The sequence below is a fragment of the Saccostrea echinata genome, unplaced genomic scaffold (assembly GCF_033153115.1).
Source record: "Saccostrea echinata isolate AGI-Se365-2 ecotype Australia unplaced genomic scaffold, CSIRO_AGI_Sech_v1 ptg000029l, whole genome shotgun sequence".
Lineage (NCBI taxonomy): Eukaryota > Metazoa > Mollusca > Bivalvia > Ostreida > Ostreidae > Saccostrea > Saccostrea echinata.
In genome coordinates, this window is record NW_026889778.1 from 30636623 (window position 1) to 30656153 (window position 19531).

Consider the following 19531-nt stretch of genomic DNA (forward strand, 5'->3'; position numbering starts at 1 on the left):
GCCTGGTGGAAAGGTGAGACTTTTTTGAGCCCTCTGCCCCTAGCTGGGAAAACCATGGATATAGCAAATTCATGGATATAGTGAAGTTTTTCAGGTTCCCCGGCAAAATTCTTAACAATTCTTAAAAATTTTGTAAAATTTTGTGGCTATAACGAACTCTGATATAACGAATTTACTGATTAGCGAACTTATTTTGAATCTTGTAGAAGTTAGAAATAATGAAATTTTCATCTTTTATAACGAATTTTCAAAGATCTCAAAATTTGATGTATTGAACTGACTTTATTTTCAATAAGTATTTGTATTTGACATATTAAAATGTATAAAATTCAATTCATAATAAAACCTTAGTTATCCAAGTCCAAGGTATGTTTTGTAATAATTGCTTCCCTAACATATTCGGTAGTAATACTTGAAGGAAAAAGTGTATATTAGATTATATCTAAATTATAATTCCCATGAGGTGAAATTATTTAGTTCAGTATGTACAGAACTTTGTAGCAATTATTATAGGGTTGTCCCTAAGACCCAGGGGCTGGGGAATTTCCCTGCCAATAATGACATAATCCCCTGATTACTCTGTAATCCCTTCTTAACCCCCTGTTAGGAGAAGAACCCCAAACCCCCTTATATTATTTCTATTGTCCCCTGCTATTTCAATTCTTAGGAGTTACCCAGTTATTAATTCAACAAACAGGTGAAAACAGTTTTTACTCATGTATATCTTTTACATTTTATATTGTTTAACCACAATTCAAACTCTATATCAACATTTTATGTGTAAGATAGTGACTTAAGGTCTGATGACATGTTCCTCAAATATCTGTATTATATCTCTTTGTAATATATAAAAAATATTCATAATTGTCATTTTCTTGTGATTTCTAAATTGTTTTCAAAATGTATTAAATAAGTACACCAAAAATTGTAATACTGGCAATTTAAAAGATTACCAAAAGGATTATATAGGAAACACCATCCTCTGGTATCTTGCACAAATGCCTGGTAATTAATTAAGGTACCTCAATTTTTTTGTGAGGAAACTTGTTAAGGTACTTATACTTAAATGACAAATTCTTGGGAAAAATTATATATTATTGAGGAACGTGTCATCTGTACTTTATATTTGAGAAAAAAAAAATATACACATCTATCCTTCTGCATTCAATAATCCAGAAGTGAAAAAATAATTAGATAGATTACATGATCAGTATGTACAGGTCCCTGCTGACAAAGCAGGTAACAACATTGTCTTTGTCTGTAAGGCTCATCATATTAAATGTATTTTAGAGGAACTTGGAATTATTTCTACAAGTGGTAATCCAACTTATATTCATAGTTCCCTTTCTAAGGAAGAAATTCTTCAAAATCATATGTCAGTTTTGAATATTTTTAATATTCCAAACAACCAAAATGAATTTGAATTATCATCTCTATATTGGATTCCGAAACTTCATAAAAATCCTTACAAAGATACTTAGCGGGTTCCAGTAAATGTTTAACCAAGCCTCTTTCTTTACTCCTCACTAAGATATTAACAGTAGTGAAGGAGAAACTTCAAGAGTACTGTGCAACAATATATTTGAGAAGTGTTGAAAATCATATGTGGATACTTAAAAATTCCAAGGAACTTTCGGAAATTTGAAATCACAAGAATTTACCAAAATCAACAGCTTAAAAACTTACAACTTTTCAACTTTATACACAACCATTCCCATGATAAATTGAAGTCCAGGCTTTTTGATATCATTGACGGCTGCTTTTTCAATAAAAATGGAACTCGTAAATTTACTTACCTTGTCATTGGTCATTTGCAAAATTATTTTGTTAAAAAACATTCTGATTGTACACACAAGTACTCTGAAGTTGACATTAAAAAGATGCTTGAGTTTCTGATTGACAATATCTATGTGGTGTTTGGGGACCAGGTCTTCCAACAATCTGTTGGAATTCCCATGGGTACCAGTTGCGCCCCGTTATTAGCAGACCTTTTTTTGTATTCATATGAAGCAGAATTTGTCCAAAATCCTATACGTGAAAAGAAGAAAACACTTGTTGTGGCCTTCAACTCCACATTTAGATATATCAATGACATACTTTCAATTAACAATGGTTATTTCCATTCTTATGTCGATACGATATATCCTGGTGAGCTTGAGATAAAAGATACCACAGAGTCTGACACTTCTGTTTCATATTTGGATATTTTACTTGAAAAAAACATTAATGGTAATCTAACTACCAAGCTTTAGGATAAACGTGATGACTTTAATTTTTCAATTGTCAACTTCCCTTACTTAATATGCAGCAATATACCTTCATCACCTGCATACAGGGTTTATATCTCTCAGTTGATTCGATACGAAAAAGCATTTCTAAAACGAGGTAAATTATTGACAAACAAGTTGATGAAACAGAATATCAGCAGTCTGGTTTAAAGTCATCATTTCATAAGTTCTATTGTCGACACAATGACCTTGTCAGCAAATACAATTTATCTTTGAGTCAAATGCTGACTGACGTTTTTCATACTAATTGTTAGGCCATTATTTACATACTGAATTGTCGACGGATTTTTCTGTTATTTCCCGATCATGACAAGGAGCACACGGCGGGTGTGACCGGTCGGCAGGGGATGCTCACTCCTCCATGGCACCTGATCCCACCTCTAATGTTTTGGAGGTCTGTGTTTGCTCTGCTCCTATTTTGTATTGTTTAATGGACTTTTGAGCTTGAATACTGTTCGTTATCTCCTTATATTTCACACAATAGAATGTAAATTTGCTTGTAAACTTCTGTAATAATTAAACATTTGAATCAGTTGTAGAATGGAATGTTGAAATACTAATATCTGGTAAAAATGTTATATTAAAATGTGGTATAACCTAAGGATATCGGATCCTCAGCCATGAAGGATATTTCTAAAATGTATTTTTTTATTTAAAGTTCTCAGAATGAAGCTTGAAATTGAGTTTTTTTTTCATGCAACAATTTTCATTTTATGCATCTCAATACTATTCATGGTTCTTTGAAGCCTTAGAAACTGACCTATAAAAAGTTGACATTTGTACCCATTAAAAGAAAAGAATAAATTCATTTTTAGAGAATTCATATTTCCTTTAATCTAGCATAAGATACTAATGCTTATTAGCATGATATGGAATTATATAGACATGATCTGTGATGTGCAGCAATTATAGCAAAAGTTTTTTTACACTATGTATTATATAACAACTGAAGTAAATAGAACTAAAATACTGTATAAGCATAGAAATTAAAGGTGCAACTTTCTCCAAATGTCTGCATGGATACCTATGTTTTTTTTTTTACCTAGAATACATTAATTTTATTTATCAAATTTCAATTAGAAAATGCAAAGCTGGTGTTTTTATTCGTATTTCCTTAAAATATATTTTAGATTTGATAATTTTCCCTTTATAATTTGATTTACTATAATGATGAACTATAAAGAAATACCATGGGTAAATTCACATTACTCTGTGAAATCAGAGACATTTTTGTGAGCATTTTCAGTTACTTAAAAGCTGATTTTCAGAACCTGAGGATCGAACTACCTTAAATGCTTCATCTGCAAAGTTATTGATTGATTGAAAAACTAAGTTACTTAAAACTTTATATAAATGGTTCCTTTTGTAGCTATGCCTCCATGACCTTATTGGTTTAAATGAAATAGCTAAATCACTTCTCTGTAAATGATTTTTGTTTACAATTGATGTTTTATTGTGTGTAATTTATATAGTATCTGTTTTGGTAAAATGTGTATATATGTATAACAATTCATATATTTCATCTCCTGGGCATTTACATTGTAATTTAAATCAACATTGGTTCCTTTTATAGATTAAATAATGAATACATTGAATTGAAGAACAAGAAAGTATTTTTGTGCTTTACACATATGTAACCGTTATTATGCAATTGTTGATTATTTATACAATTATTATGAAGATTATAACTGTATACTTTCATTGTATAATTATCACATAAGTGTATCTCTGAAAGACATTGTACTAAACAGGGGCCCGTTTTACAAAAGAACTTACGACTAAGACCAAAAACTTAAATTGGTTGTAAAATTTTGCAAAATAAATGATTTGTTTAAAATTGCTAGTGTAAAAATATCTTACTACATTCCTTTCAAAAAGATATGAAACCATTTTTAATATAATGTAAGTTAAAAAGTTAAAGCAGAATTAAATTTTGGTCTTAGTCGTATATTCTTTTATAAAACAGGCCCCAGAACTGTTGTCCCCTTGGAAACAAAGACTATAAACTCCTTCTGTTACGTGTAAAACTATTAAATCAACATTCTGTGTCTGAAACGACTTTCTCCATATGTTACATGTAAAACTGTTAAAGGTCAAGTATAATATTTATTTAAAAATTCATAATTAGGCCACACCAATTTGTAAAATAGTTCTTCGGATTTTCAAAAATAAAAAGTGAGGCGAGAGGGCGAAATAATTTTACAAATATTATTTTTCATTTTGGGGTTAAAAATTATGAGGCGAGCGAATACAAGAAATATATATTTTTTTTATGAACAAAGCATGATTTCAAAGAGCGTGCGCATAAAAAATAAAGACTTAAAATTATTAGAGATAATTTGTATACCGCATGAACTTATGATTTTTAACTTTTTTTTGATATTGTTTTCAATAAATAAGTTTAAGATTTCAAAGATTCCATTTTCATAACAAGTAATGTTTTGCTACATTAAATAAGGTCTTTTTGAAGAATTTCCTCTCCAATTTGATGTTCATTCTAACAAATCATTTAACAGGGATTTATCAGTCTATTTTGGGAAACGCCATGTTTGGGGGATTGGGAAAAAATTATCGGCTATTTGATGAAATTGGGAAAAATTAAAAATGTTGCTTAAATCATGCACATGTTAGGTGTAATTAATTTAAGATTTCAGCATGAACTCTAATTTGGGCAATCAAACAGACAATTAAATATGATCCAACTTCATCATACAAGATCAATTATGAATATAATACACTAATAAAAGTAAAATTTCCTTCAATGAGTATAAAGTATTTATACAACTTAGGGTAGTACATGTGTATGAGATTCCTATTTAGGTCATTATAGAATCGGTTTCTGGAGATTATAAACCTCCTGCAAAAAATTATACTTATAAGTACACATTTTCTCAAAGTCCTCTTTTAATATGTTATAAGTGCATTGAAGATATATTTTTCTGTCTGAAATAGTACCTTCAGTCTTTACCATTCACTTGTAGATCAATAGAAGAGATGGAAATAACTTAATAAAAATATATAATTACACAATATCAACATTTTCAGAAAAACAGAGGAAATTCGGATTAAAATTTGGCAATGTTTTTACAGTGTTTTTAAAACGTGTTATGACTGTAGCTTTCCTAAATGAGTTAAATAGATGAAAATTACAGACAATCCGACAATTTTACTTTGTGTTTTTCCAAGATAATTAAATATAAAAGCATTGTTCACCAATTGGGAAAAAAATACTGCCAAAGTGGGAAAAACTGAACTCGTTTTCAATTGGGAATGGGGCCGAATTTCGGTCCCTGAGAAGGTACTGATAAATCCCTGAATTCATTAAATAAATTTTGTGGTCTCACATGTCTGTAATTTTTCCAGGGAGAGAATAATTTTTGGAAGCATTCATAAAACGTGAAAATGCGTCAACTTTCTGTTTGACATGTTTTGAATGAGGTACGTGTTACATTATTGCAATTTAGTTTCATTTCTGCAAACGTTCTGTTCATGCAGTTTTGTGCAAATTCCTAGGGACAAGTCCGGTCTTGAAATCTCTTAAATTTTTTTTTTAGCTCTTCTGAGCCAAAGGCTCAAAGAGCTAATGCTATGGCCATTTGTGCGGTGTGCGGTGTGCGTAAACTTTTTAGAATATGGGCCATAACTCAAGAACCCCTTGGCCAATTATTGTCAAATTTGTCACAGGGTATCCTTGGCCCAAGGGCTCCCTTTTATACTAAAACTGGGGTTGTGACCCTTTAACAAGGGGAGATAATTAGGAAAATAGAAACAAAAGTACTGGTTGCTAAAAAATCTTCTTCTCAAGAACCACTGGGCAGATTATCACCAAACTTACACAAAAGGATGAGGATATGTTATAGATTAAAATTTGCACGGGGATTTACCCTGGGGCAAAGGGCGTGGTCTCAAGGTCACTTCAAAGTTGACCAAAAATTACATTTTATTAAAATGTTGATATTTTGCTTACTATAAGGACTAGGATCATCAAATCTTGTCAGTTGGTGCATCTAAGGACGTCATATCATGTTGACTCAAAAGTAGGTTAGGTGACCTACTTTTTAAATTTTGCAGCCATTCTTTTTCAAAATGATTTAGAGGTATATTTTAAACATTTTAAGGCCTATGATCATCAAACTTTGTCAGTTGATGCATCTTGGGTCCTCAAAGTACGTCAACTAAAAAGTAGGTCACCTTGACCTACTTTTTGAATTTTATGGCTAATCATTTTTAAAACAATTAAGGTCATTAATTCGAATACGGGGAGGCTTAGAATCATTAAATCTTGTAAGATGATGCATCTTGGGGCCATAAAACATATTTATTAAAAAGTAGGTCACAGTGACCTACTTTTTGAACTTTGCAGGCATTCGATTTCAAAGCGTTTTAGAGGCATAATTTGGACATTTTAAGTCCTATGATCATAAAACTTTGTAAGTTGATGCATCTTGGGTCTTCAAAAAAGGTCAACTGAAAAGTAGGTCACCGTGACCTACTTTTCAATTTATATGACTATAATTAAATATTTCAGGTACTAATTGGCTTAGAATCATCAAACTTTGTCAGTTGATGCATCTTGGGTCTTCAGAGTAGATCAACTAAAAAGTAGGTCACCATGACCTACTTTTGAAAATTTATGGCTTTAATTAAATATTTCGGGTACTAATTGGCTTAGAAGCATCAAACTTTGTCAGTTGATGCGACATGGGTCTTTGGAGTAGGTCGACTAAAAAGTAGGTCACCGTGACCTACTTTCGGAAAATTTATGGCTTTAATAAAATATTTCAGGTACTAATTGGCTTAGAATCATAAAACTTTGTCAGTTTATGCGTCATGGGTCCTCGGAGTACAACAATTGAAAAGTAGGTCACGGTGACCTACTTTTGAAAATTTATGGCTTTAATCAAATATTTCGGGTACTAATTGGCTTAGAATCATTAAACTTAGTCAGTTGATGCGTCTTGGGTCCTCGGAGTACAACAACTGAAAAGTAGGTCATGGTGACCTACTTTTGAAGTTTTATGGCTGTATTTAATATTTTCAGGAATTATTTGGCTTAGAATCGTCAAAATTTGTCAGTTGATGCATCTTTGGTCCCCGGAGTAGGTTGACTGAAAAGTAGGTCATTGTGACCTCCTTTTGAAAATTTATGGCTGTAATTAAATATTTTGGGTACTTATTGGCTAGAATCATCAAACTTTGTCAGTCGATGTATCTTTGGTCCTCAGAGTACAGCAACTGAAAAGTAGGTCACGGTGACCTACTTTTGAAAATTTATGGCTTTGATTAAATATTACAGGTACTAATTGGCTTAGAATCATCAAACTTTGTCAGTTGATGCATCTTGGGTCCTTGGAGTAAAACAATTGAAATGTAGGTCACTTTGACTTACTTATAAAATTTTATGATTATAATTTTAAAAAAAAACTTAAGGTATTAATTGGCTCAGAATCATCAAACTTAGTTGATGGGTCCTCAGAGAATGACAAGTGATAAGTAGGTCACCATGACCAACTCTCAGGTACTAATTGGCTTAGAATCATCTTGGGTTCTCAGAGTGTGAATTGGAATTTCAAGGGTTCATGTAAATATACAGGATACTTCGAGGCTTCAAATAGAAGTGATAGGTTGTACAGTTTATCAGAAGAGCGATTCAAGGCCCATGGGCCTCTTGTTTATTTTGAGACAACAAACATCATCAATATTCACCAAACCTTTCGTGGACTTTTCGATGTTCTCTTTATAGAAACATTGAACAGCGCTTCAAAAGTTTCCTTGGCTTCTAGTTCGATTGCAGTATAAGGAAAAAAAATTACATCCATTGTTTTTAACTATTGACGTATTGTACATATAAAAGAGTAGACTGGCATCGTGAAAAACTTCACACAGTATGAGTTACGAAGTACGAACTTTCTCAATCCTGCGCTTCTGTCATTTCCCAACCACGTGTTCCAAAGTTTTTGGTGCATTTGGCGTAAAAAGTCGAAAAAAATGCACTCGGATATTTTTGGATGCGCGGGCGCACAATTTTTTTTTTAAAATATTATAATTTGGATTTTGTTACAAATAGAAGCGGCGAATCCGATGAACTATATTGCAAATTGGTATGGCCTTATTCATGATTATAAGCCTTCGGAGCAATACCGCAAATCTGGAAATTTTTACTGTAGATAAATTTTCAGCAAATTTGCTTGTCCATTGCATTCGCAAAAATTTTTTTCTTAAAAATAAATCACCAACAAAAAATGTAAACAAAACTTTCACTGTTAGCTAGTGTCTATTTTAAGTCCCCTACCGGTGAAACCGGAGGGGACTATAGGTTTCCTCTGAGTCTGTCTGTCTGTCAGTCCCTCTGTCTGTCTGTCAGTCTGTCCCACTTGGTTTTCTGCACTTTTCCCTAAACGCTTGCAGATATTGAGCTGATTTTTCGTATGTGAGTGTTTCTTGATGAGTTACAGATCAAGTTTGCATTTCGTTCAGCTTCATTGATTTTTGACAGAATTACGGCCTTTTCAATTTTTACGGGTTTTCCGCAATTTTCTTCTAAACACTTGTAGATATTGAGCTGAATTTTGGTATGTGGCTTTACCTTGATTAGTTATAGATCATGTTTGCATTTCATCCCGCTTCATTAATTTTTGACGGAATTATGGCATTTTCAATTCTTAACGGGAACCAGATTACACTTGCCGGTAGGGGACTAGTATTGCTAATGCAATACTCTCAGAATGCTTGTTAACCTGGTGAATAGGTGTTCATAAGCAGTGGTCATTTAAAGAAACCTGTTTATACTACAAGCTAATTACCAGTGATAATCCATGCCTGGAGAGTGCCTTCACTACATTCAATATCGTTGGTTTGACAGGCAGTATGTCTCTTTTAAATTATTTCTCCAAGAAAGAGAGGCCAGTTGTTTTATGTAACGATGAATCCCTAGGACGACAGATTGTTTTATACCTGGTAGAGAATGTTTTTATCTGGAGGTTAGTTAAAGCTGACATCGTTTTATATACCTTATGTAAATGCGTGATTTAATAAAATGTTATGAAAACTTTAAACAGTTTAGATGTTTCATCTCTTCTAATACATGTATTTTTATCTGAGTATTGAACGCTGGCATTGTTTAATATTGTATGTACATGCATAACTTTTAAACTGTCATGAAAATTTTAAGCGTTTTATAATTTTAGCCCCAGTAACAATTCGCAAAATTTTGAAACACAAAAATTAATCAACGGCTTTATAACCCAGATTCACAAAAATAAATCGACGTAAAAATTACCAGATTTACGGTATGAATGACATTCTATGGTCTGTTTAATTTCTTGTCACCAATTTCCATCACTAATCGTCGTTTAAATTTACCTCTGTGACAAGTGGATTTTTTTTTGTAAATTGCTTCTCTCCCTTGTTGCATGAAGTATGCATTATTAAAAGTATATATATACTGAAACAAATAAACAATGAACACCAATTAAAGTACCACGTTCCCTGAACAAGCATCAATGCTTCTTTTTAGTACGGAAATTCTGTTGTTGAAAGCATTAAATTTACTTATTAATAAGAAAACTGTTCGAAGACTTCACTTTTTTTAAAATTCTTATCACTAAATAACATGTATTTAGAATTTTTATCACCAAAATTATTACCAATTTTGTCTAATACCTTAAATCAATTAAGCATTTTGAAGCTCTGTTAAGCTTTCTTAAGAAAGAATATGCTACACCAAAATTTTATTTCAAAGACCTTTAAGGCATCCCTGATAAGTAGTGGTTTCAGCATTAAAAGGCCAATATTAGCTTTTAATTATTTAACAAGAATTTTTTTCCTATTTTTCAAAGAAAATGAAAAAAGTTTTATTTGATAATAAGATGCTTAAGGGTATAAATTTGCTGTTAATAAATGCATACCGGTAATATGAATGTCTAATAAAATATGTTAATAAAGGCTGGATAGACATTTTAATTTTTTTAATAAAAAATTATTTATGAAAATAAAACACATAATTTTTGAGTATTTTTTAAACCTATGGTTAAAATCTTCATAAAACTAGTCACAACTAGAGAGAATATGTTAGGCAATCATATTTTAAAAAGAAATTGAAGTGAAATTGAGAAATTTTAGAGAAATTATTTTTCTTTAATTTTGGCCAATTCCAATTGAAATTAAACTGATCCCAACTGGAATTTTGTAATAATTGGAAATAGATAACATTTTCACAAGAATAATAGTTTGTTTAGATGTAATACTGGTTAAAAAGTAATTGAACTTGATAGTAAAATAGATTTCTTAATGGTATAAATACAAAAAGAAGGCAGTAAATTATTATTTTATTTATTATGTGTTAATTTTGATCAGGATCAGTTTAATTTTGATTTTTTTTTTAATTTAAAAAATTACCGTATTTGGCTGAATATAATATGCACTTTTTTCCCAAAATAATTTTTCGTGAGAAAGGGGTGCGTATTTTACACCACAATGAGATTTTGATAGGTTTTTCTTTCATGTGAAACACGGCTATCATACGCACATACCGTAGTATTTCCTAGAGACAAATGCAAGTTCTTGCTGTTTATCGCCGTATTTAAAACTTCGGAAAGTTATTGTTGGAATGTAGGCTTGTTAAAAATGTTATATTTATAACCTTTTGATAGTTAAATTAAATTTAAAAGCAAGTTAAAATTAATTTGAGCTGCATGTTCATCGTCTCCGAGTAGGCCGCCATTAAAGATGTTATTTATAGATGTTCACACATTCCTTTGCCACGTGCTTCCGTAGGCTAATTACAGTACACATGTACCTAATCAGTCAGACACTCGGTCAAAAAAGTAATAAGTCATTTTTTAATGAAATACAATAAAATAAAATTTATTTTAGGTTTTAAAAAATTCAGTGAAAATTCATTTCAACATAAACACCCCTCTGTACGTCCCAATGTTGTGTACACGTGCACTTGTCACTTGATAATTACCCCTCAACACCCCTCCAAGCAATTAAATTGTTTACTGACTCCAAAGCATTGTTTTTACAGTTAGAGCACTGATTATTTACTGCCCTTATTAATGGCTTTGATTATTTTCTTTGTTAAAAATCGGGGGTTGGTTTATGTACTTTCGTATGCATAAGCGTGTGTTGATTACGACACATTAAACAAGTAAACGCTAGTTAAATGTAATTTTACTTTATCCTATATCGGCCTCGTGTTAAAATGATTGAGAGTTAAAAAAGAAAATATGAAGTATGTTGAAACTTAAGTGTTATCATTTACTTGTGCTCTCGAGAAAATAAGATATCCATGAAGATTACCTCGATGTATGAAGACATATATCCCACCTTTGTACATCATTTTTCACAGCTTTGGAGGTGTGTTGATAACAACACTTTACACGCTTGTTAAATTTTGATTTTATTTTTATAACATCAGCTTTTTATTTAATTAATTAATTTCAAGTTCAAATGAGGAAAATCATAGTCTATGAATACTTTGATGTTGCAATATCGATTGCCTTGTTAAATTTACATAATTTTCAACATGATTACCTTAAACTAAAAATAAATATGACAACTGTTAAACTTGCAACAATATCTCGTGCTTTGTTGAAATAAAATTATTTCCACAAAGAATAGTTAGAATACGGTGACGTATAATTTCAATATCACCGTATGCTAAAAAAAATTAATAATAAAGTCTGTTAATACTTTAATGCATCATTATCTCGTGCTTTGTTAAAATAAATAATTTCCTCCAGATTGCCGAGATATGGAAAGTCAAGATTAAGATATAAAAATGCATCTGAATAAAATATCGTGTTCTGTAAATTTTTCGGCACTTCATCGCCGCGCCGATTTTCATAGCAAATTATCCCGATTTTCAAAAGTTCAGAACACCGCTTGGTAAAATTTTCTGCTGCGTATAATACAACCGAACTGCGTTTTTTCCCCAGTTTCAGGCTCAAAAAGGGGGGGTGCATATTTTACACCAATGCGTATTATATTCTGCCAAATACGGTAAATGTCTATCCAGCATATTTGCATATTTTATTCGACATTCATATTATGCATTTATGAATAGCAAATTTTAAACCATAAAGCATCTTATTTGCAAATAAAAGATTTTTCATTTTCTCTAAAAAAAAAAAAAAAAAAAAGCAAAAAAACTCGTAAAAATAATCGAAAGCCAATATCAGTCTTTCAATGCTGAAATCATAGTTTAAAAGGGATTTCTTAAAGATCTATTAAATAAAATTTTGGTGTGGCTTTCCTCCTTAAATGTAAACTACCCCTTTTTAGACAGTGGCTATTTATAGCCACAGGTTATTGCTTCCATGAGTCTGGGCTATGAATAAACAACAGTGAAAAATCACTGGGACCCTAGCGGTGATTTTTGCAGAGTCAAAATAATGAAAGTGGGGTTGTTTTGATGTTCCAAAATAAAATGCACATGGTTAACAAATACTCTTAAGTTATTTGACATTTTGTTGATGGGCACAAAGTTTAATTCCTGATATTTGCCATTATCAATATTTTTTGCCTCATGAATATTCATTAAATAATGCCGATTACAACTAATTCGTACATAAACCAATTCATATATAAGGAGTCAATATTTGTATGCAATCAACAGAAGTCAATTCGTACACAAATTTTTTGTTTTTGTGAACATGACACAAATGTGAAAATCAATTCAAACAAACGGCTGTTTTTGTACATGGTTAACAAATACTCTCAAGTTATTTCAATGACATTTTGTTGGTTGGTACAAAGTTTACTTCCTGATTTGCACTTATCAATATTTCTTGCCTCATGAATATTTATTAAATAATGCCAACTTACAACTAATTCATACACAAACCGATTCGTATGCAAACTACAGAAGTCACATCGTACACAATTTTTTTACTTTTTATGAACATGACACAAATGTGAAAAGTCATTTCCTACACACTCCTTTTTTAAGGTTGTGTTAATGTAAAATCTCAATAAAATAATAAAATTTATTAATAACCAAATTAAAATTCAGGGAAAATCATTTATGAATAATGGTTTGACATTTTAACTCCGAAAGCAAATAATTATTGTTACCGGTAAACAACACATGCACAGCAGTTTTTTAGTTATGCGACAATTGCTTATTACAAGATGTTCCCAATTCAATACTCCCTAATTGGGAGATTCTCCATGCTTGGAAGTCTATCTCCAAATTTCTCCATTTCCAAAAGTACAATATGGATCGAGGTCTGCACATTCCTTGTTGCAGAACTGCATGTTCTATAAATATTTTGTTTTATGTTCTTTTAACCAAAGTGTTTATTGGAGCATGCAAATACAATATCATATTTGAATATGTAAAATAAATAGTGAGCATAGCTTAAGATTTATTTCTCAAATTTGGAAGTTGTACATGTATATGAAAGTCTTGATAAATGTATCCAGCTTTTTGTATCCTTTTATATGAACAACTTTTAATCTTTCTTTTCGATTTCTGTATGTAAGATAAAAGAATTTTTTTTTTACAATGACTGAATACAGCTATTATATAAAAGCATCTGAAAGTTATCAGTTTTCATGGAGTAAATATTTGATTTAAATTTCTAAATCAAAGACACTAAATTAAAAAAGTGTTCATTGAATATAGATTCACTGATTCTGCAAATTTTTATGTACACTTCAAGAATTTTTTTGTTATTTTGAGGGGGCATTCTTTTGAAATGCTATTGCAACAGAATTTGCTAAATGTATTTGTGTTCTTGCCATGTATAGCATTTTTCTTTTCATTACATTCTTGATAATATTGTAAAAAGATTAATTTTATGGTTAAATTTTTTATTACATGTGCACATAATGCTAAGTGGTCCAATTCAAGTATGCATGTACATGCACCAAAACAAACTATGAATATAATAATGCGAACTGAAATTTGTTTTAAGAAAAATGTTTTCAAGATTCCACAAAATCTGTGATGCTGCTGCATGCAGATTAATCAATTCTGATTATCAACCGATTTGACAACACTAAGTCTAAGTTTGTTCCATGATTCCAGGCCAGGTACTTTAAACAAAGATGTAAATTAGGGTTTGTCATAGCTTTGAGTCAAGGTCATTTTGGCAAATTCATGGCTACTGACAGGAAAATTGTAACAATAATGCCTGGTCTATAATTTTCTATTTGAGAAAAATTGGAAGTTCATGCATCCACAAAAATTATTTGTGAACATAGGGTGTCATTTTCTTGATCAAAGGTCGTTTTGGCAAGTTCATGCTCATTTGTAGAAAATACATGGACTCTTTCAAAAAGTTACAGATATGGATATAATTTTGTAAGCTAAGTACCCCTAGTTTGGGAAACAGACTCTAATTTTCTTGGTAATAGTAAGCTGTATAGCCTTTTACTTGTTCGTGGAGAGGTAATAGGTAATATCATGAGTTAAAAGTACATACAGATGAAGATTCAATGAACAGATACTTTGCCAAAGTTATTGTTGATGGGAACATTCATTTTGGTCCCCCCCCCTTTCCCTTAGCAAATCGATAACGTAAAGTTGAAAAATAAACTTTTCTTTAACCTAAGTTTTTTAGCTCACCTCAATGAAGTTGGGGGAGCTTATGTAATACCGTCGGCGTCCCAGGTGAAAGTTTTTGGAGCAGTTTTCTTTTCAAGTACATCTATGCCCTATATTAATCAGAGATGCATGGAGGATGCTTCTAGTTTGTTTCATTGTACTAGTCAAGGTTTCAGATGCTGCAATTTCAGCTAAAGAATGACCAGGTTAATGTTTTTGGAGCAGGTTATAGTTTTTAGAGCAGGTCTCATTTTCAAGAAACTATAGGTCCTATATTGACCAAACTTGCATGGATGATACATCTAAGGATGCACACTACTGGACTTGCTTCAGATGCTGGATCTGACTTCCAGTTTCCAGATGAGTGACCAGATGAAAAGTTTTTGGAGCAGATCTCATTTCCAAGTAACTACAAGACCTATAAACTTGCATGGCTGATACACCTAAGGATGCACACTACTGTACTTGCTTCAGATGCTGGATCTGACCTATATTTTCCGGATGAGTGACCAGATGAAAGTTTTTGGAGCAGATCTCATTTACAAGTAACTTTAAGTCCTCTGTTGACCAAATTTGCATGGATGATGCATCTAAGGATGATCACTACTGGACTTGCTTCAGATGCTGGATCTGACCTTTATTTTCCAGATGAGTGACCAGGTTAAAGTTTTTGGAGCAGATCTCATTTCCAAGTAACTTTAAGTCCTTTGTTGACCAAACTTGCATGGATGATGCATCAAGGGACAAACACTCTCAAACTTGCTTCAGATGCTGGATTTGAACTATGTTTTCTAGATGAGTTACTAGTTTAAAGTTTTTAGATAAGTCCATTCCCAAGTAGCTGCCAGCCCTATTAGACCAAAATTGCATAAATGTTGCATCTAGGGATGCACACTACTAAATTATTAGTTTAGTGTGGGACTTTGCCTTACTTAAAGACAACATGCGTTGAGGTGAGCTCTGTAATCTCTGATTACCTATGTTTTTATGTATTTTTAGTGTATGTCGAATGTTCCAAAGCTGACAAATTATCTACTTGGAGACAGATGGAAGGATGAAATTAATGAAGAAAATCCTTTAGGAATGGGAGGTGAAATTGCAAGGTCTTATGCTGATTTAATTAAGACAATGTGGTCTGGAAAATACAGCTATACAGTACCAAGGAACTTCAAAGTAAGACATGTTTTCTACACTATATTTAAATTACTTATTTTGAAATATTTCTTATTTTGAAGTAAAACTAAATCCCTATTTTCAGTTTCTTGTTATCTTTGCATTATAAAGTCAGTTTAAGGACACTCTCTACATTGCACACTAATTTCAGGATAATTTTTTGTGATAAGACTCTTCCACCATTTGATATAAAATAGAATAAATTAAAAATGAATTAAAAAAGAGAGAAGAAACAAGAAAAATGCCTCCTGTCAGATCGGCTATACCATGTCATCAGAGAAGTTGATTCCCTACTCATAGCATACCAAAATTTTACCTTGTGTATTCCCAGTAACTGTAGCTGTATTCTTACATGAAATATAATAAAATGTTAATATTGACCAAATATCACAAACATCCTGCATATTAACCGGGGTTGCCCGCATGAAAATCCAACATGCTAACCATTGGGCTATGGAGGACCACGGCATCAAACTGAAAAATGACCAATATCTAGAGTATGGATTGATCAATTTGATACAAATTATATAATTATTTAGCCTTCTGATGGGACTCTATATTATTCATATTAATTTTGTATAAAAATACTTAAAAACAAAAAAGTTATCAATTTCGAATTTTTGAATTCAAATCCTTTGTGACCGGAAGTACGAATGATGAAAGGTAAAGGTCGATCAGCACATCTGTTCTATCATGTCCGGGAGTTTCACTTTCATAACTTAAGCTGTTCTTGAGAAAATCATGGGAAAAATTTCTGTTTAAAAAATACAAATTTTCCCAAAAATAGCAAACGGAAGTGGATTTCAAAAAAGTGAGGAACACCCCTGGAGATATTCTCATGATGCATCTTCCCTGAAAAAAAACCTTTCTAACGTCGGTATTAGCCTAAAACTTCTGTAAAAAGAAAAAAAAAAACTTGAAAATTCAATTTTTGCATCACATCTGGTAATGACTGGAAGTAATGACGACACACATGATTAACACGATGTTAATAACTGATGACTGACTTTCAGTCCTGAAACTTTTAGACTTAAGTCGTCATTGTTGCTGAGCAATTGTGAGAGCAAAATCTAATTTTGAGGACAGGAAAATATGCGACTGGTAGTGAATTTTATAAAAATTGCTGACACTTGCAGTATCTACAACAAATATTAAAAAAGCATTTCAAATACTTTATCTATAAGTGATATTTATGAGAAAGTAGAACATCGAAATTGATAAACCCATACTCTAGATAGTTTATCTCTCAATACTGGAAGTTGACATTTTTGTTTCGATGGAATCTAACATACATTTGAACTTCAGTATCTTGAACACTGATATCTCGAATAATATGGATATGTCGAAGTGACTTGGAAGTCCCAATCCCTTATTCCTTTAGTATTTTACCCTGGATATCTTGAATCCTTAGATATCTTGAAGTTTTTTCTCAGTCCCATTTGGTTTGAGATAATGAGGATTGGCTGTATCTCAAAACAGCCAAAAAGATGCAATAAAGTGAAGCAAGTTTTGATGTAAAAAAGAAAATTAAAAAAAAAAAAATTTGATGTCTTTGATCACTTCCTGTGATGATTGGAAGTGACGGCTGATGCATTTAACCCCAATGGTTTTGCCTACTTCTCAAGGTCTATTACTCATAAACGTTTGGTATTTAAATCTGGTAATGTTTCTGAGGTCTTACTCTGACAACTTCTCATTTTGAGGACAGAAAAACATATGACTGGAAGTGATATTTGCAAAAAATTCCAAGTTACTCTAGATATTTGCAGTCTGAATAACATAATTTAAGAAATCATATCAAATACTTTATCTATAAAAGATATTTATGGGAAAATAAAATACTGAAATTATGAAGTTTTTCTCTTATAACAAGAAGTTGACGTTTTGTTTTCGGTGGGACCAATATATTTCAAAACAGCAATAGAGATGCAATAAGGTGATGCAAGTTTTAATTAAAAAAAGAAAAGGTGAAATTTTCAATTTGTTTGATGACTTCCTGTGACAACCCGAAGTAATGACTGACAGATTTAAACTAATTCTGCAAACTTACTTGTCATGATCTATCATTTCTGAAAGTTTGGTGTCTTTAGTTTTTACCCTTTCAGAGATCTCGTCTGGATATGATCTCTTTTTACTACAGCGAAGCTCATTGCAAAGCAACGAGTAGGTCTTTTGTACTGTTTTGACTGGAAGTGACGTCAGCAAAAGAAAGGAATGAGATAAGACATCTCCAGTGACTTTAAAATTTCAATTTTGCATCAAAACCTGAAAAATAAGCTATTTCTGGCAACTTCCCGTTTGACCGGAAGTGATGTCGAGGGATGAAAAATTTGTTTGGACGCTTGTGGTTACATTAATTAACCAACAACATGTCGAATACGGGGAAAATGTGCATTTTCTGACTACTTCTGTTTTTGGCCGGAAGTGACGTCATTTGACGACTTTCGACAATCTTACTCGCTTCTACTTGTCATTTTGAACAATTTTGCTTGTTTGATGAATCACAAATTCTCAATAGTTTTTGAGATATTGAGAAAACACTTTCAGCCCCTGTAGATCCCTTATTTTAGGGGCCAGCCCTTATTTGTTGATATCAAATGAAAGAGCTTGTCATTTTGAACAACTTTTGTTATATATGTTTTACCAAAATATTTACAAGTAAAGAGATATTCTTGAAAAAAATGCAAAAAATTTTGATATTCTCAATAAGTCTATTTTCGGAGCATACCAAGCGTCAACGTGCAGCACTTCCGAGAAAAATGAAATACTTAGTACACATCTGTGAACATTGCTCTATCATCGCTGAAAATATCAAGTTCTTAAGTGATTTTTCAGGAAACGAGCGGACAAAGTGACCCTCTAAAAATCCCTAAATCGCAGAAATCTCCAGACCAGAAGTGACATCATCAAAATAAACAAGAGGTCCATGGGCCACAATGCTCACCTGAGTCAATATGGCCCTGCTGTTCTTTGTCAGCAGATTTCTTCTTCTGTATATTCATATGTAAAGCTTTGATCGACTGTTCTAGGCATAACCTATCCCCAGTTGCCATATTTTGAACGAAATTGAATCTAAACTTTCTGAGGATGCTTCTATATTCATATAACTAATCATGGTTTTACTGTTTTAGAAACGGAATTTTAAAGATGTCTGCCATCCTACCCTGGGGGTAGATAAGGGGGGGGGGGGGGGTCATGATTTGAACAAACTTGAATCTACACTACCTAAGGATGCTTCCATATCAATTTGACTAATTATGGATTTATTGTTCTTGAGAAGAAGATTTTTTAAGATATTTCTTATATATATTCTTTTGTTAAACCTTGATCCCCAATTATGGCCCCACCCTACTACTGGAAGATGCCTTGAACAAACTTGAATCTACAATACTTGGGGATGCTTCAATATCAAAATGACTAATCATGGCTTTCCTGTTCTAGAAAAGATTTTTCCTATATATTCCTATGTAAAACTTTGATCCCCCATTGTGGACCCACCCTACCCCCGGGGGTC

General features: G+C 32.1%; 1 protein-coding gene across 2 annotated transcripts in view; it reads left to right on the top strand.

Annotated features, from left to right (window-relative positions):
• LOC133195809 (ubiquitin carboxyl-terminal hydrolase 15-like) overlaps positions 1–19531 on the top strand; it is a 427782-nt gene that overhangs the window by 230081 nt on the left and 178170 nt on the right. For both annotated transcript variants that reach the window (XM_061331759.1, XM_061331760.1), the window contains exon 7: positions 15844–16017. In XM_061331759.1, coding sequence (XP_061187743.1) covers positions 15844–16017 — 174 coding nt within the window. The remainder of the gene's footprint in view (positions 1–15843; positions 16018–19531) is intronic.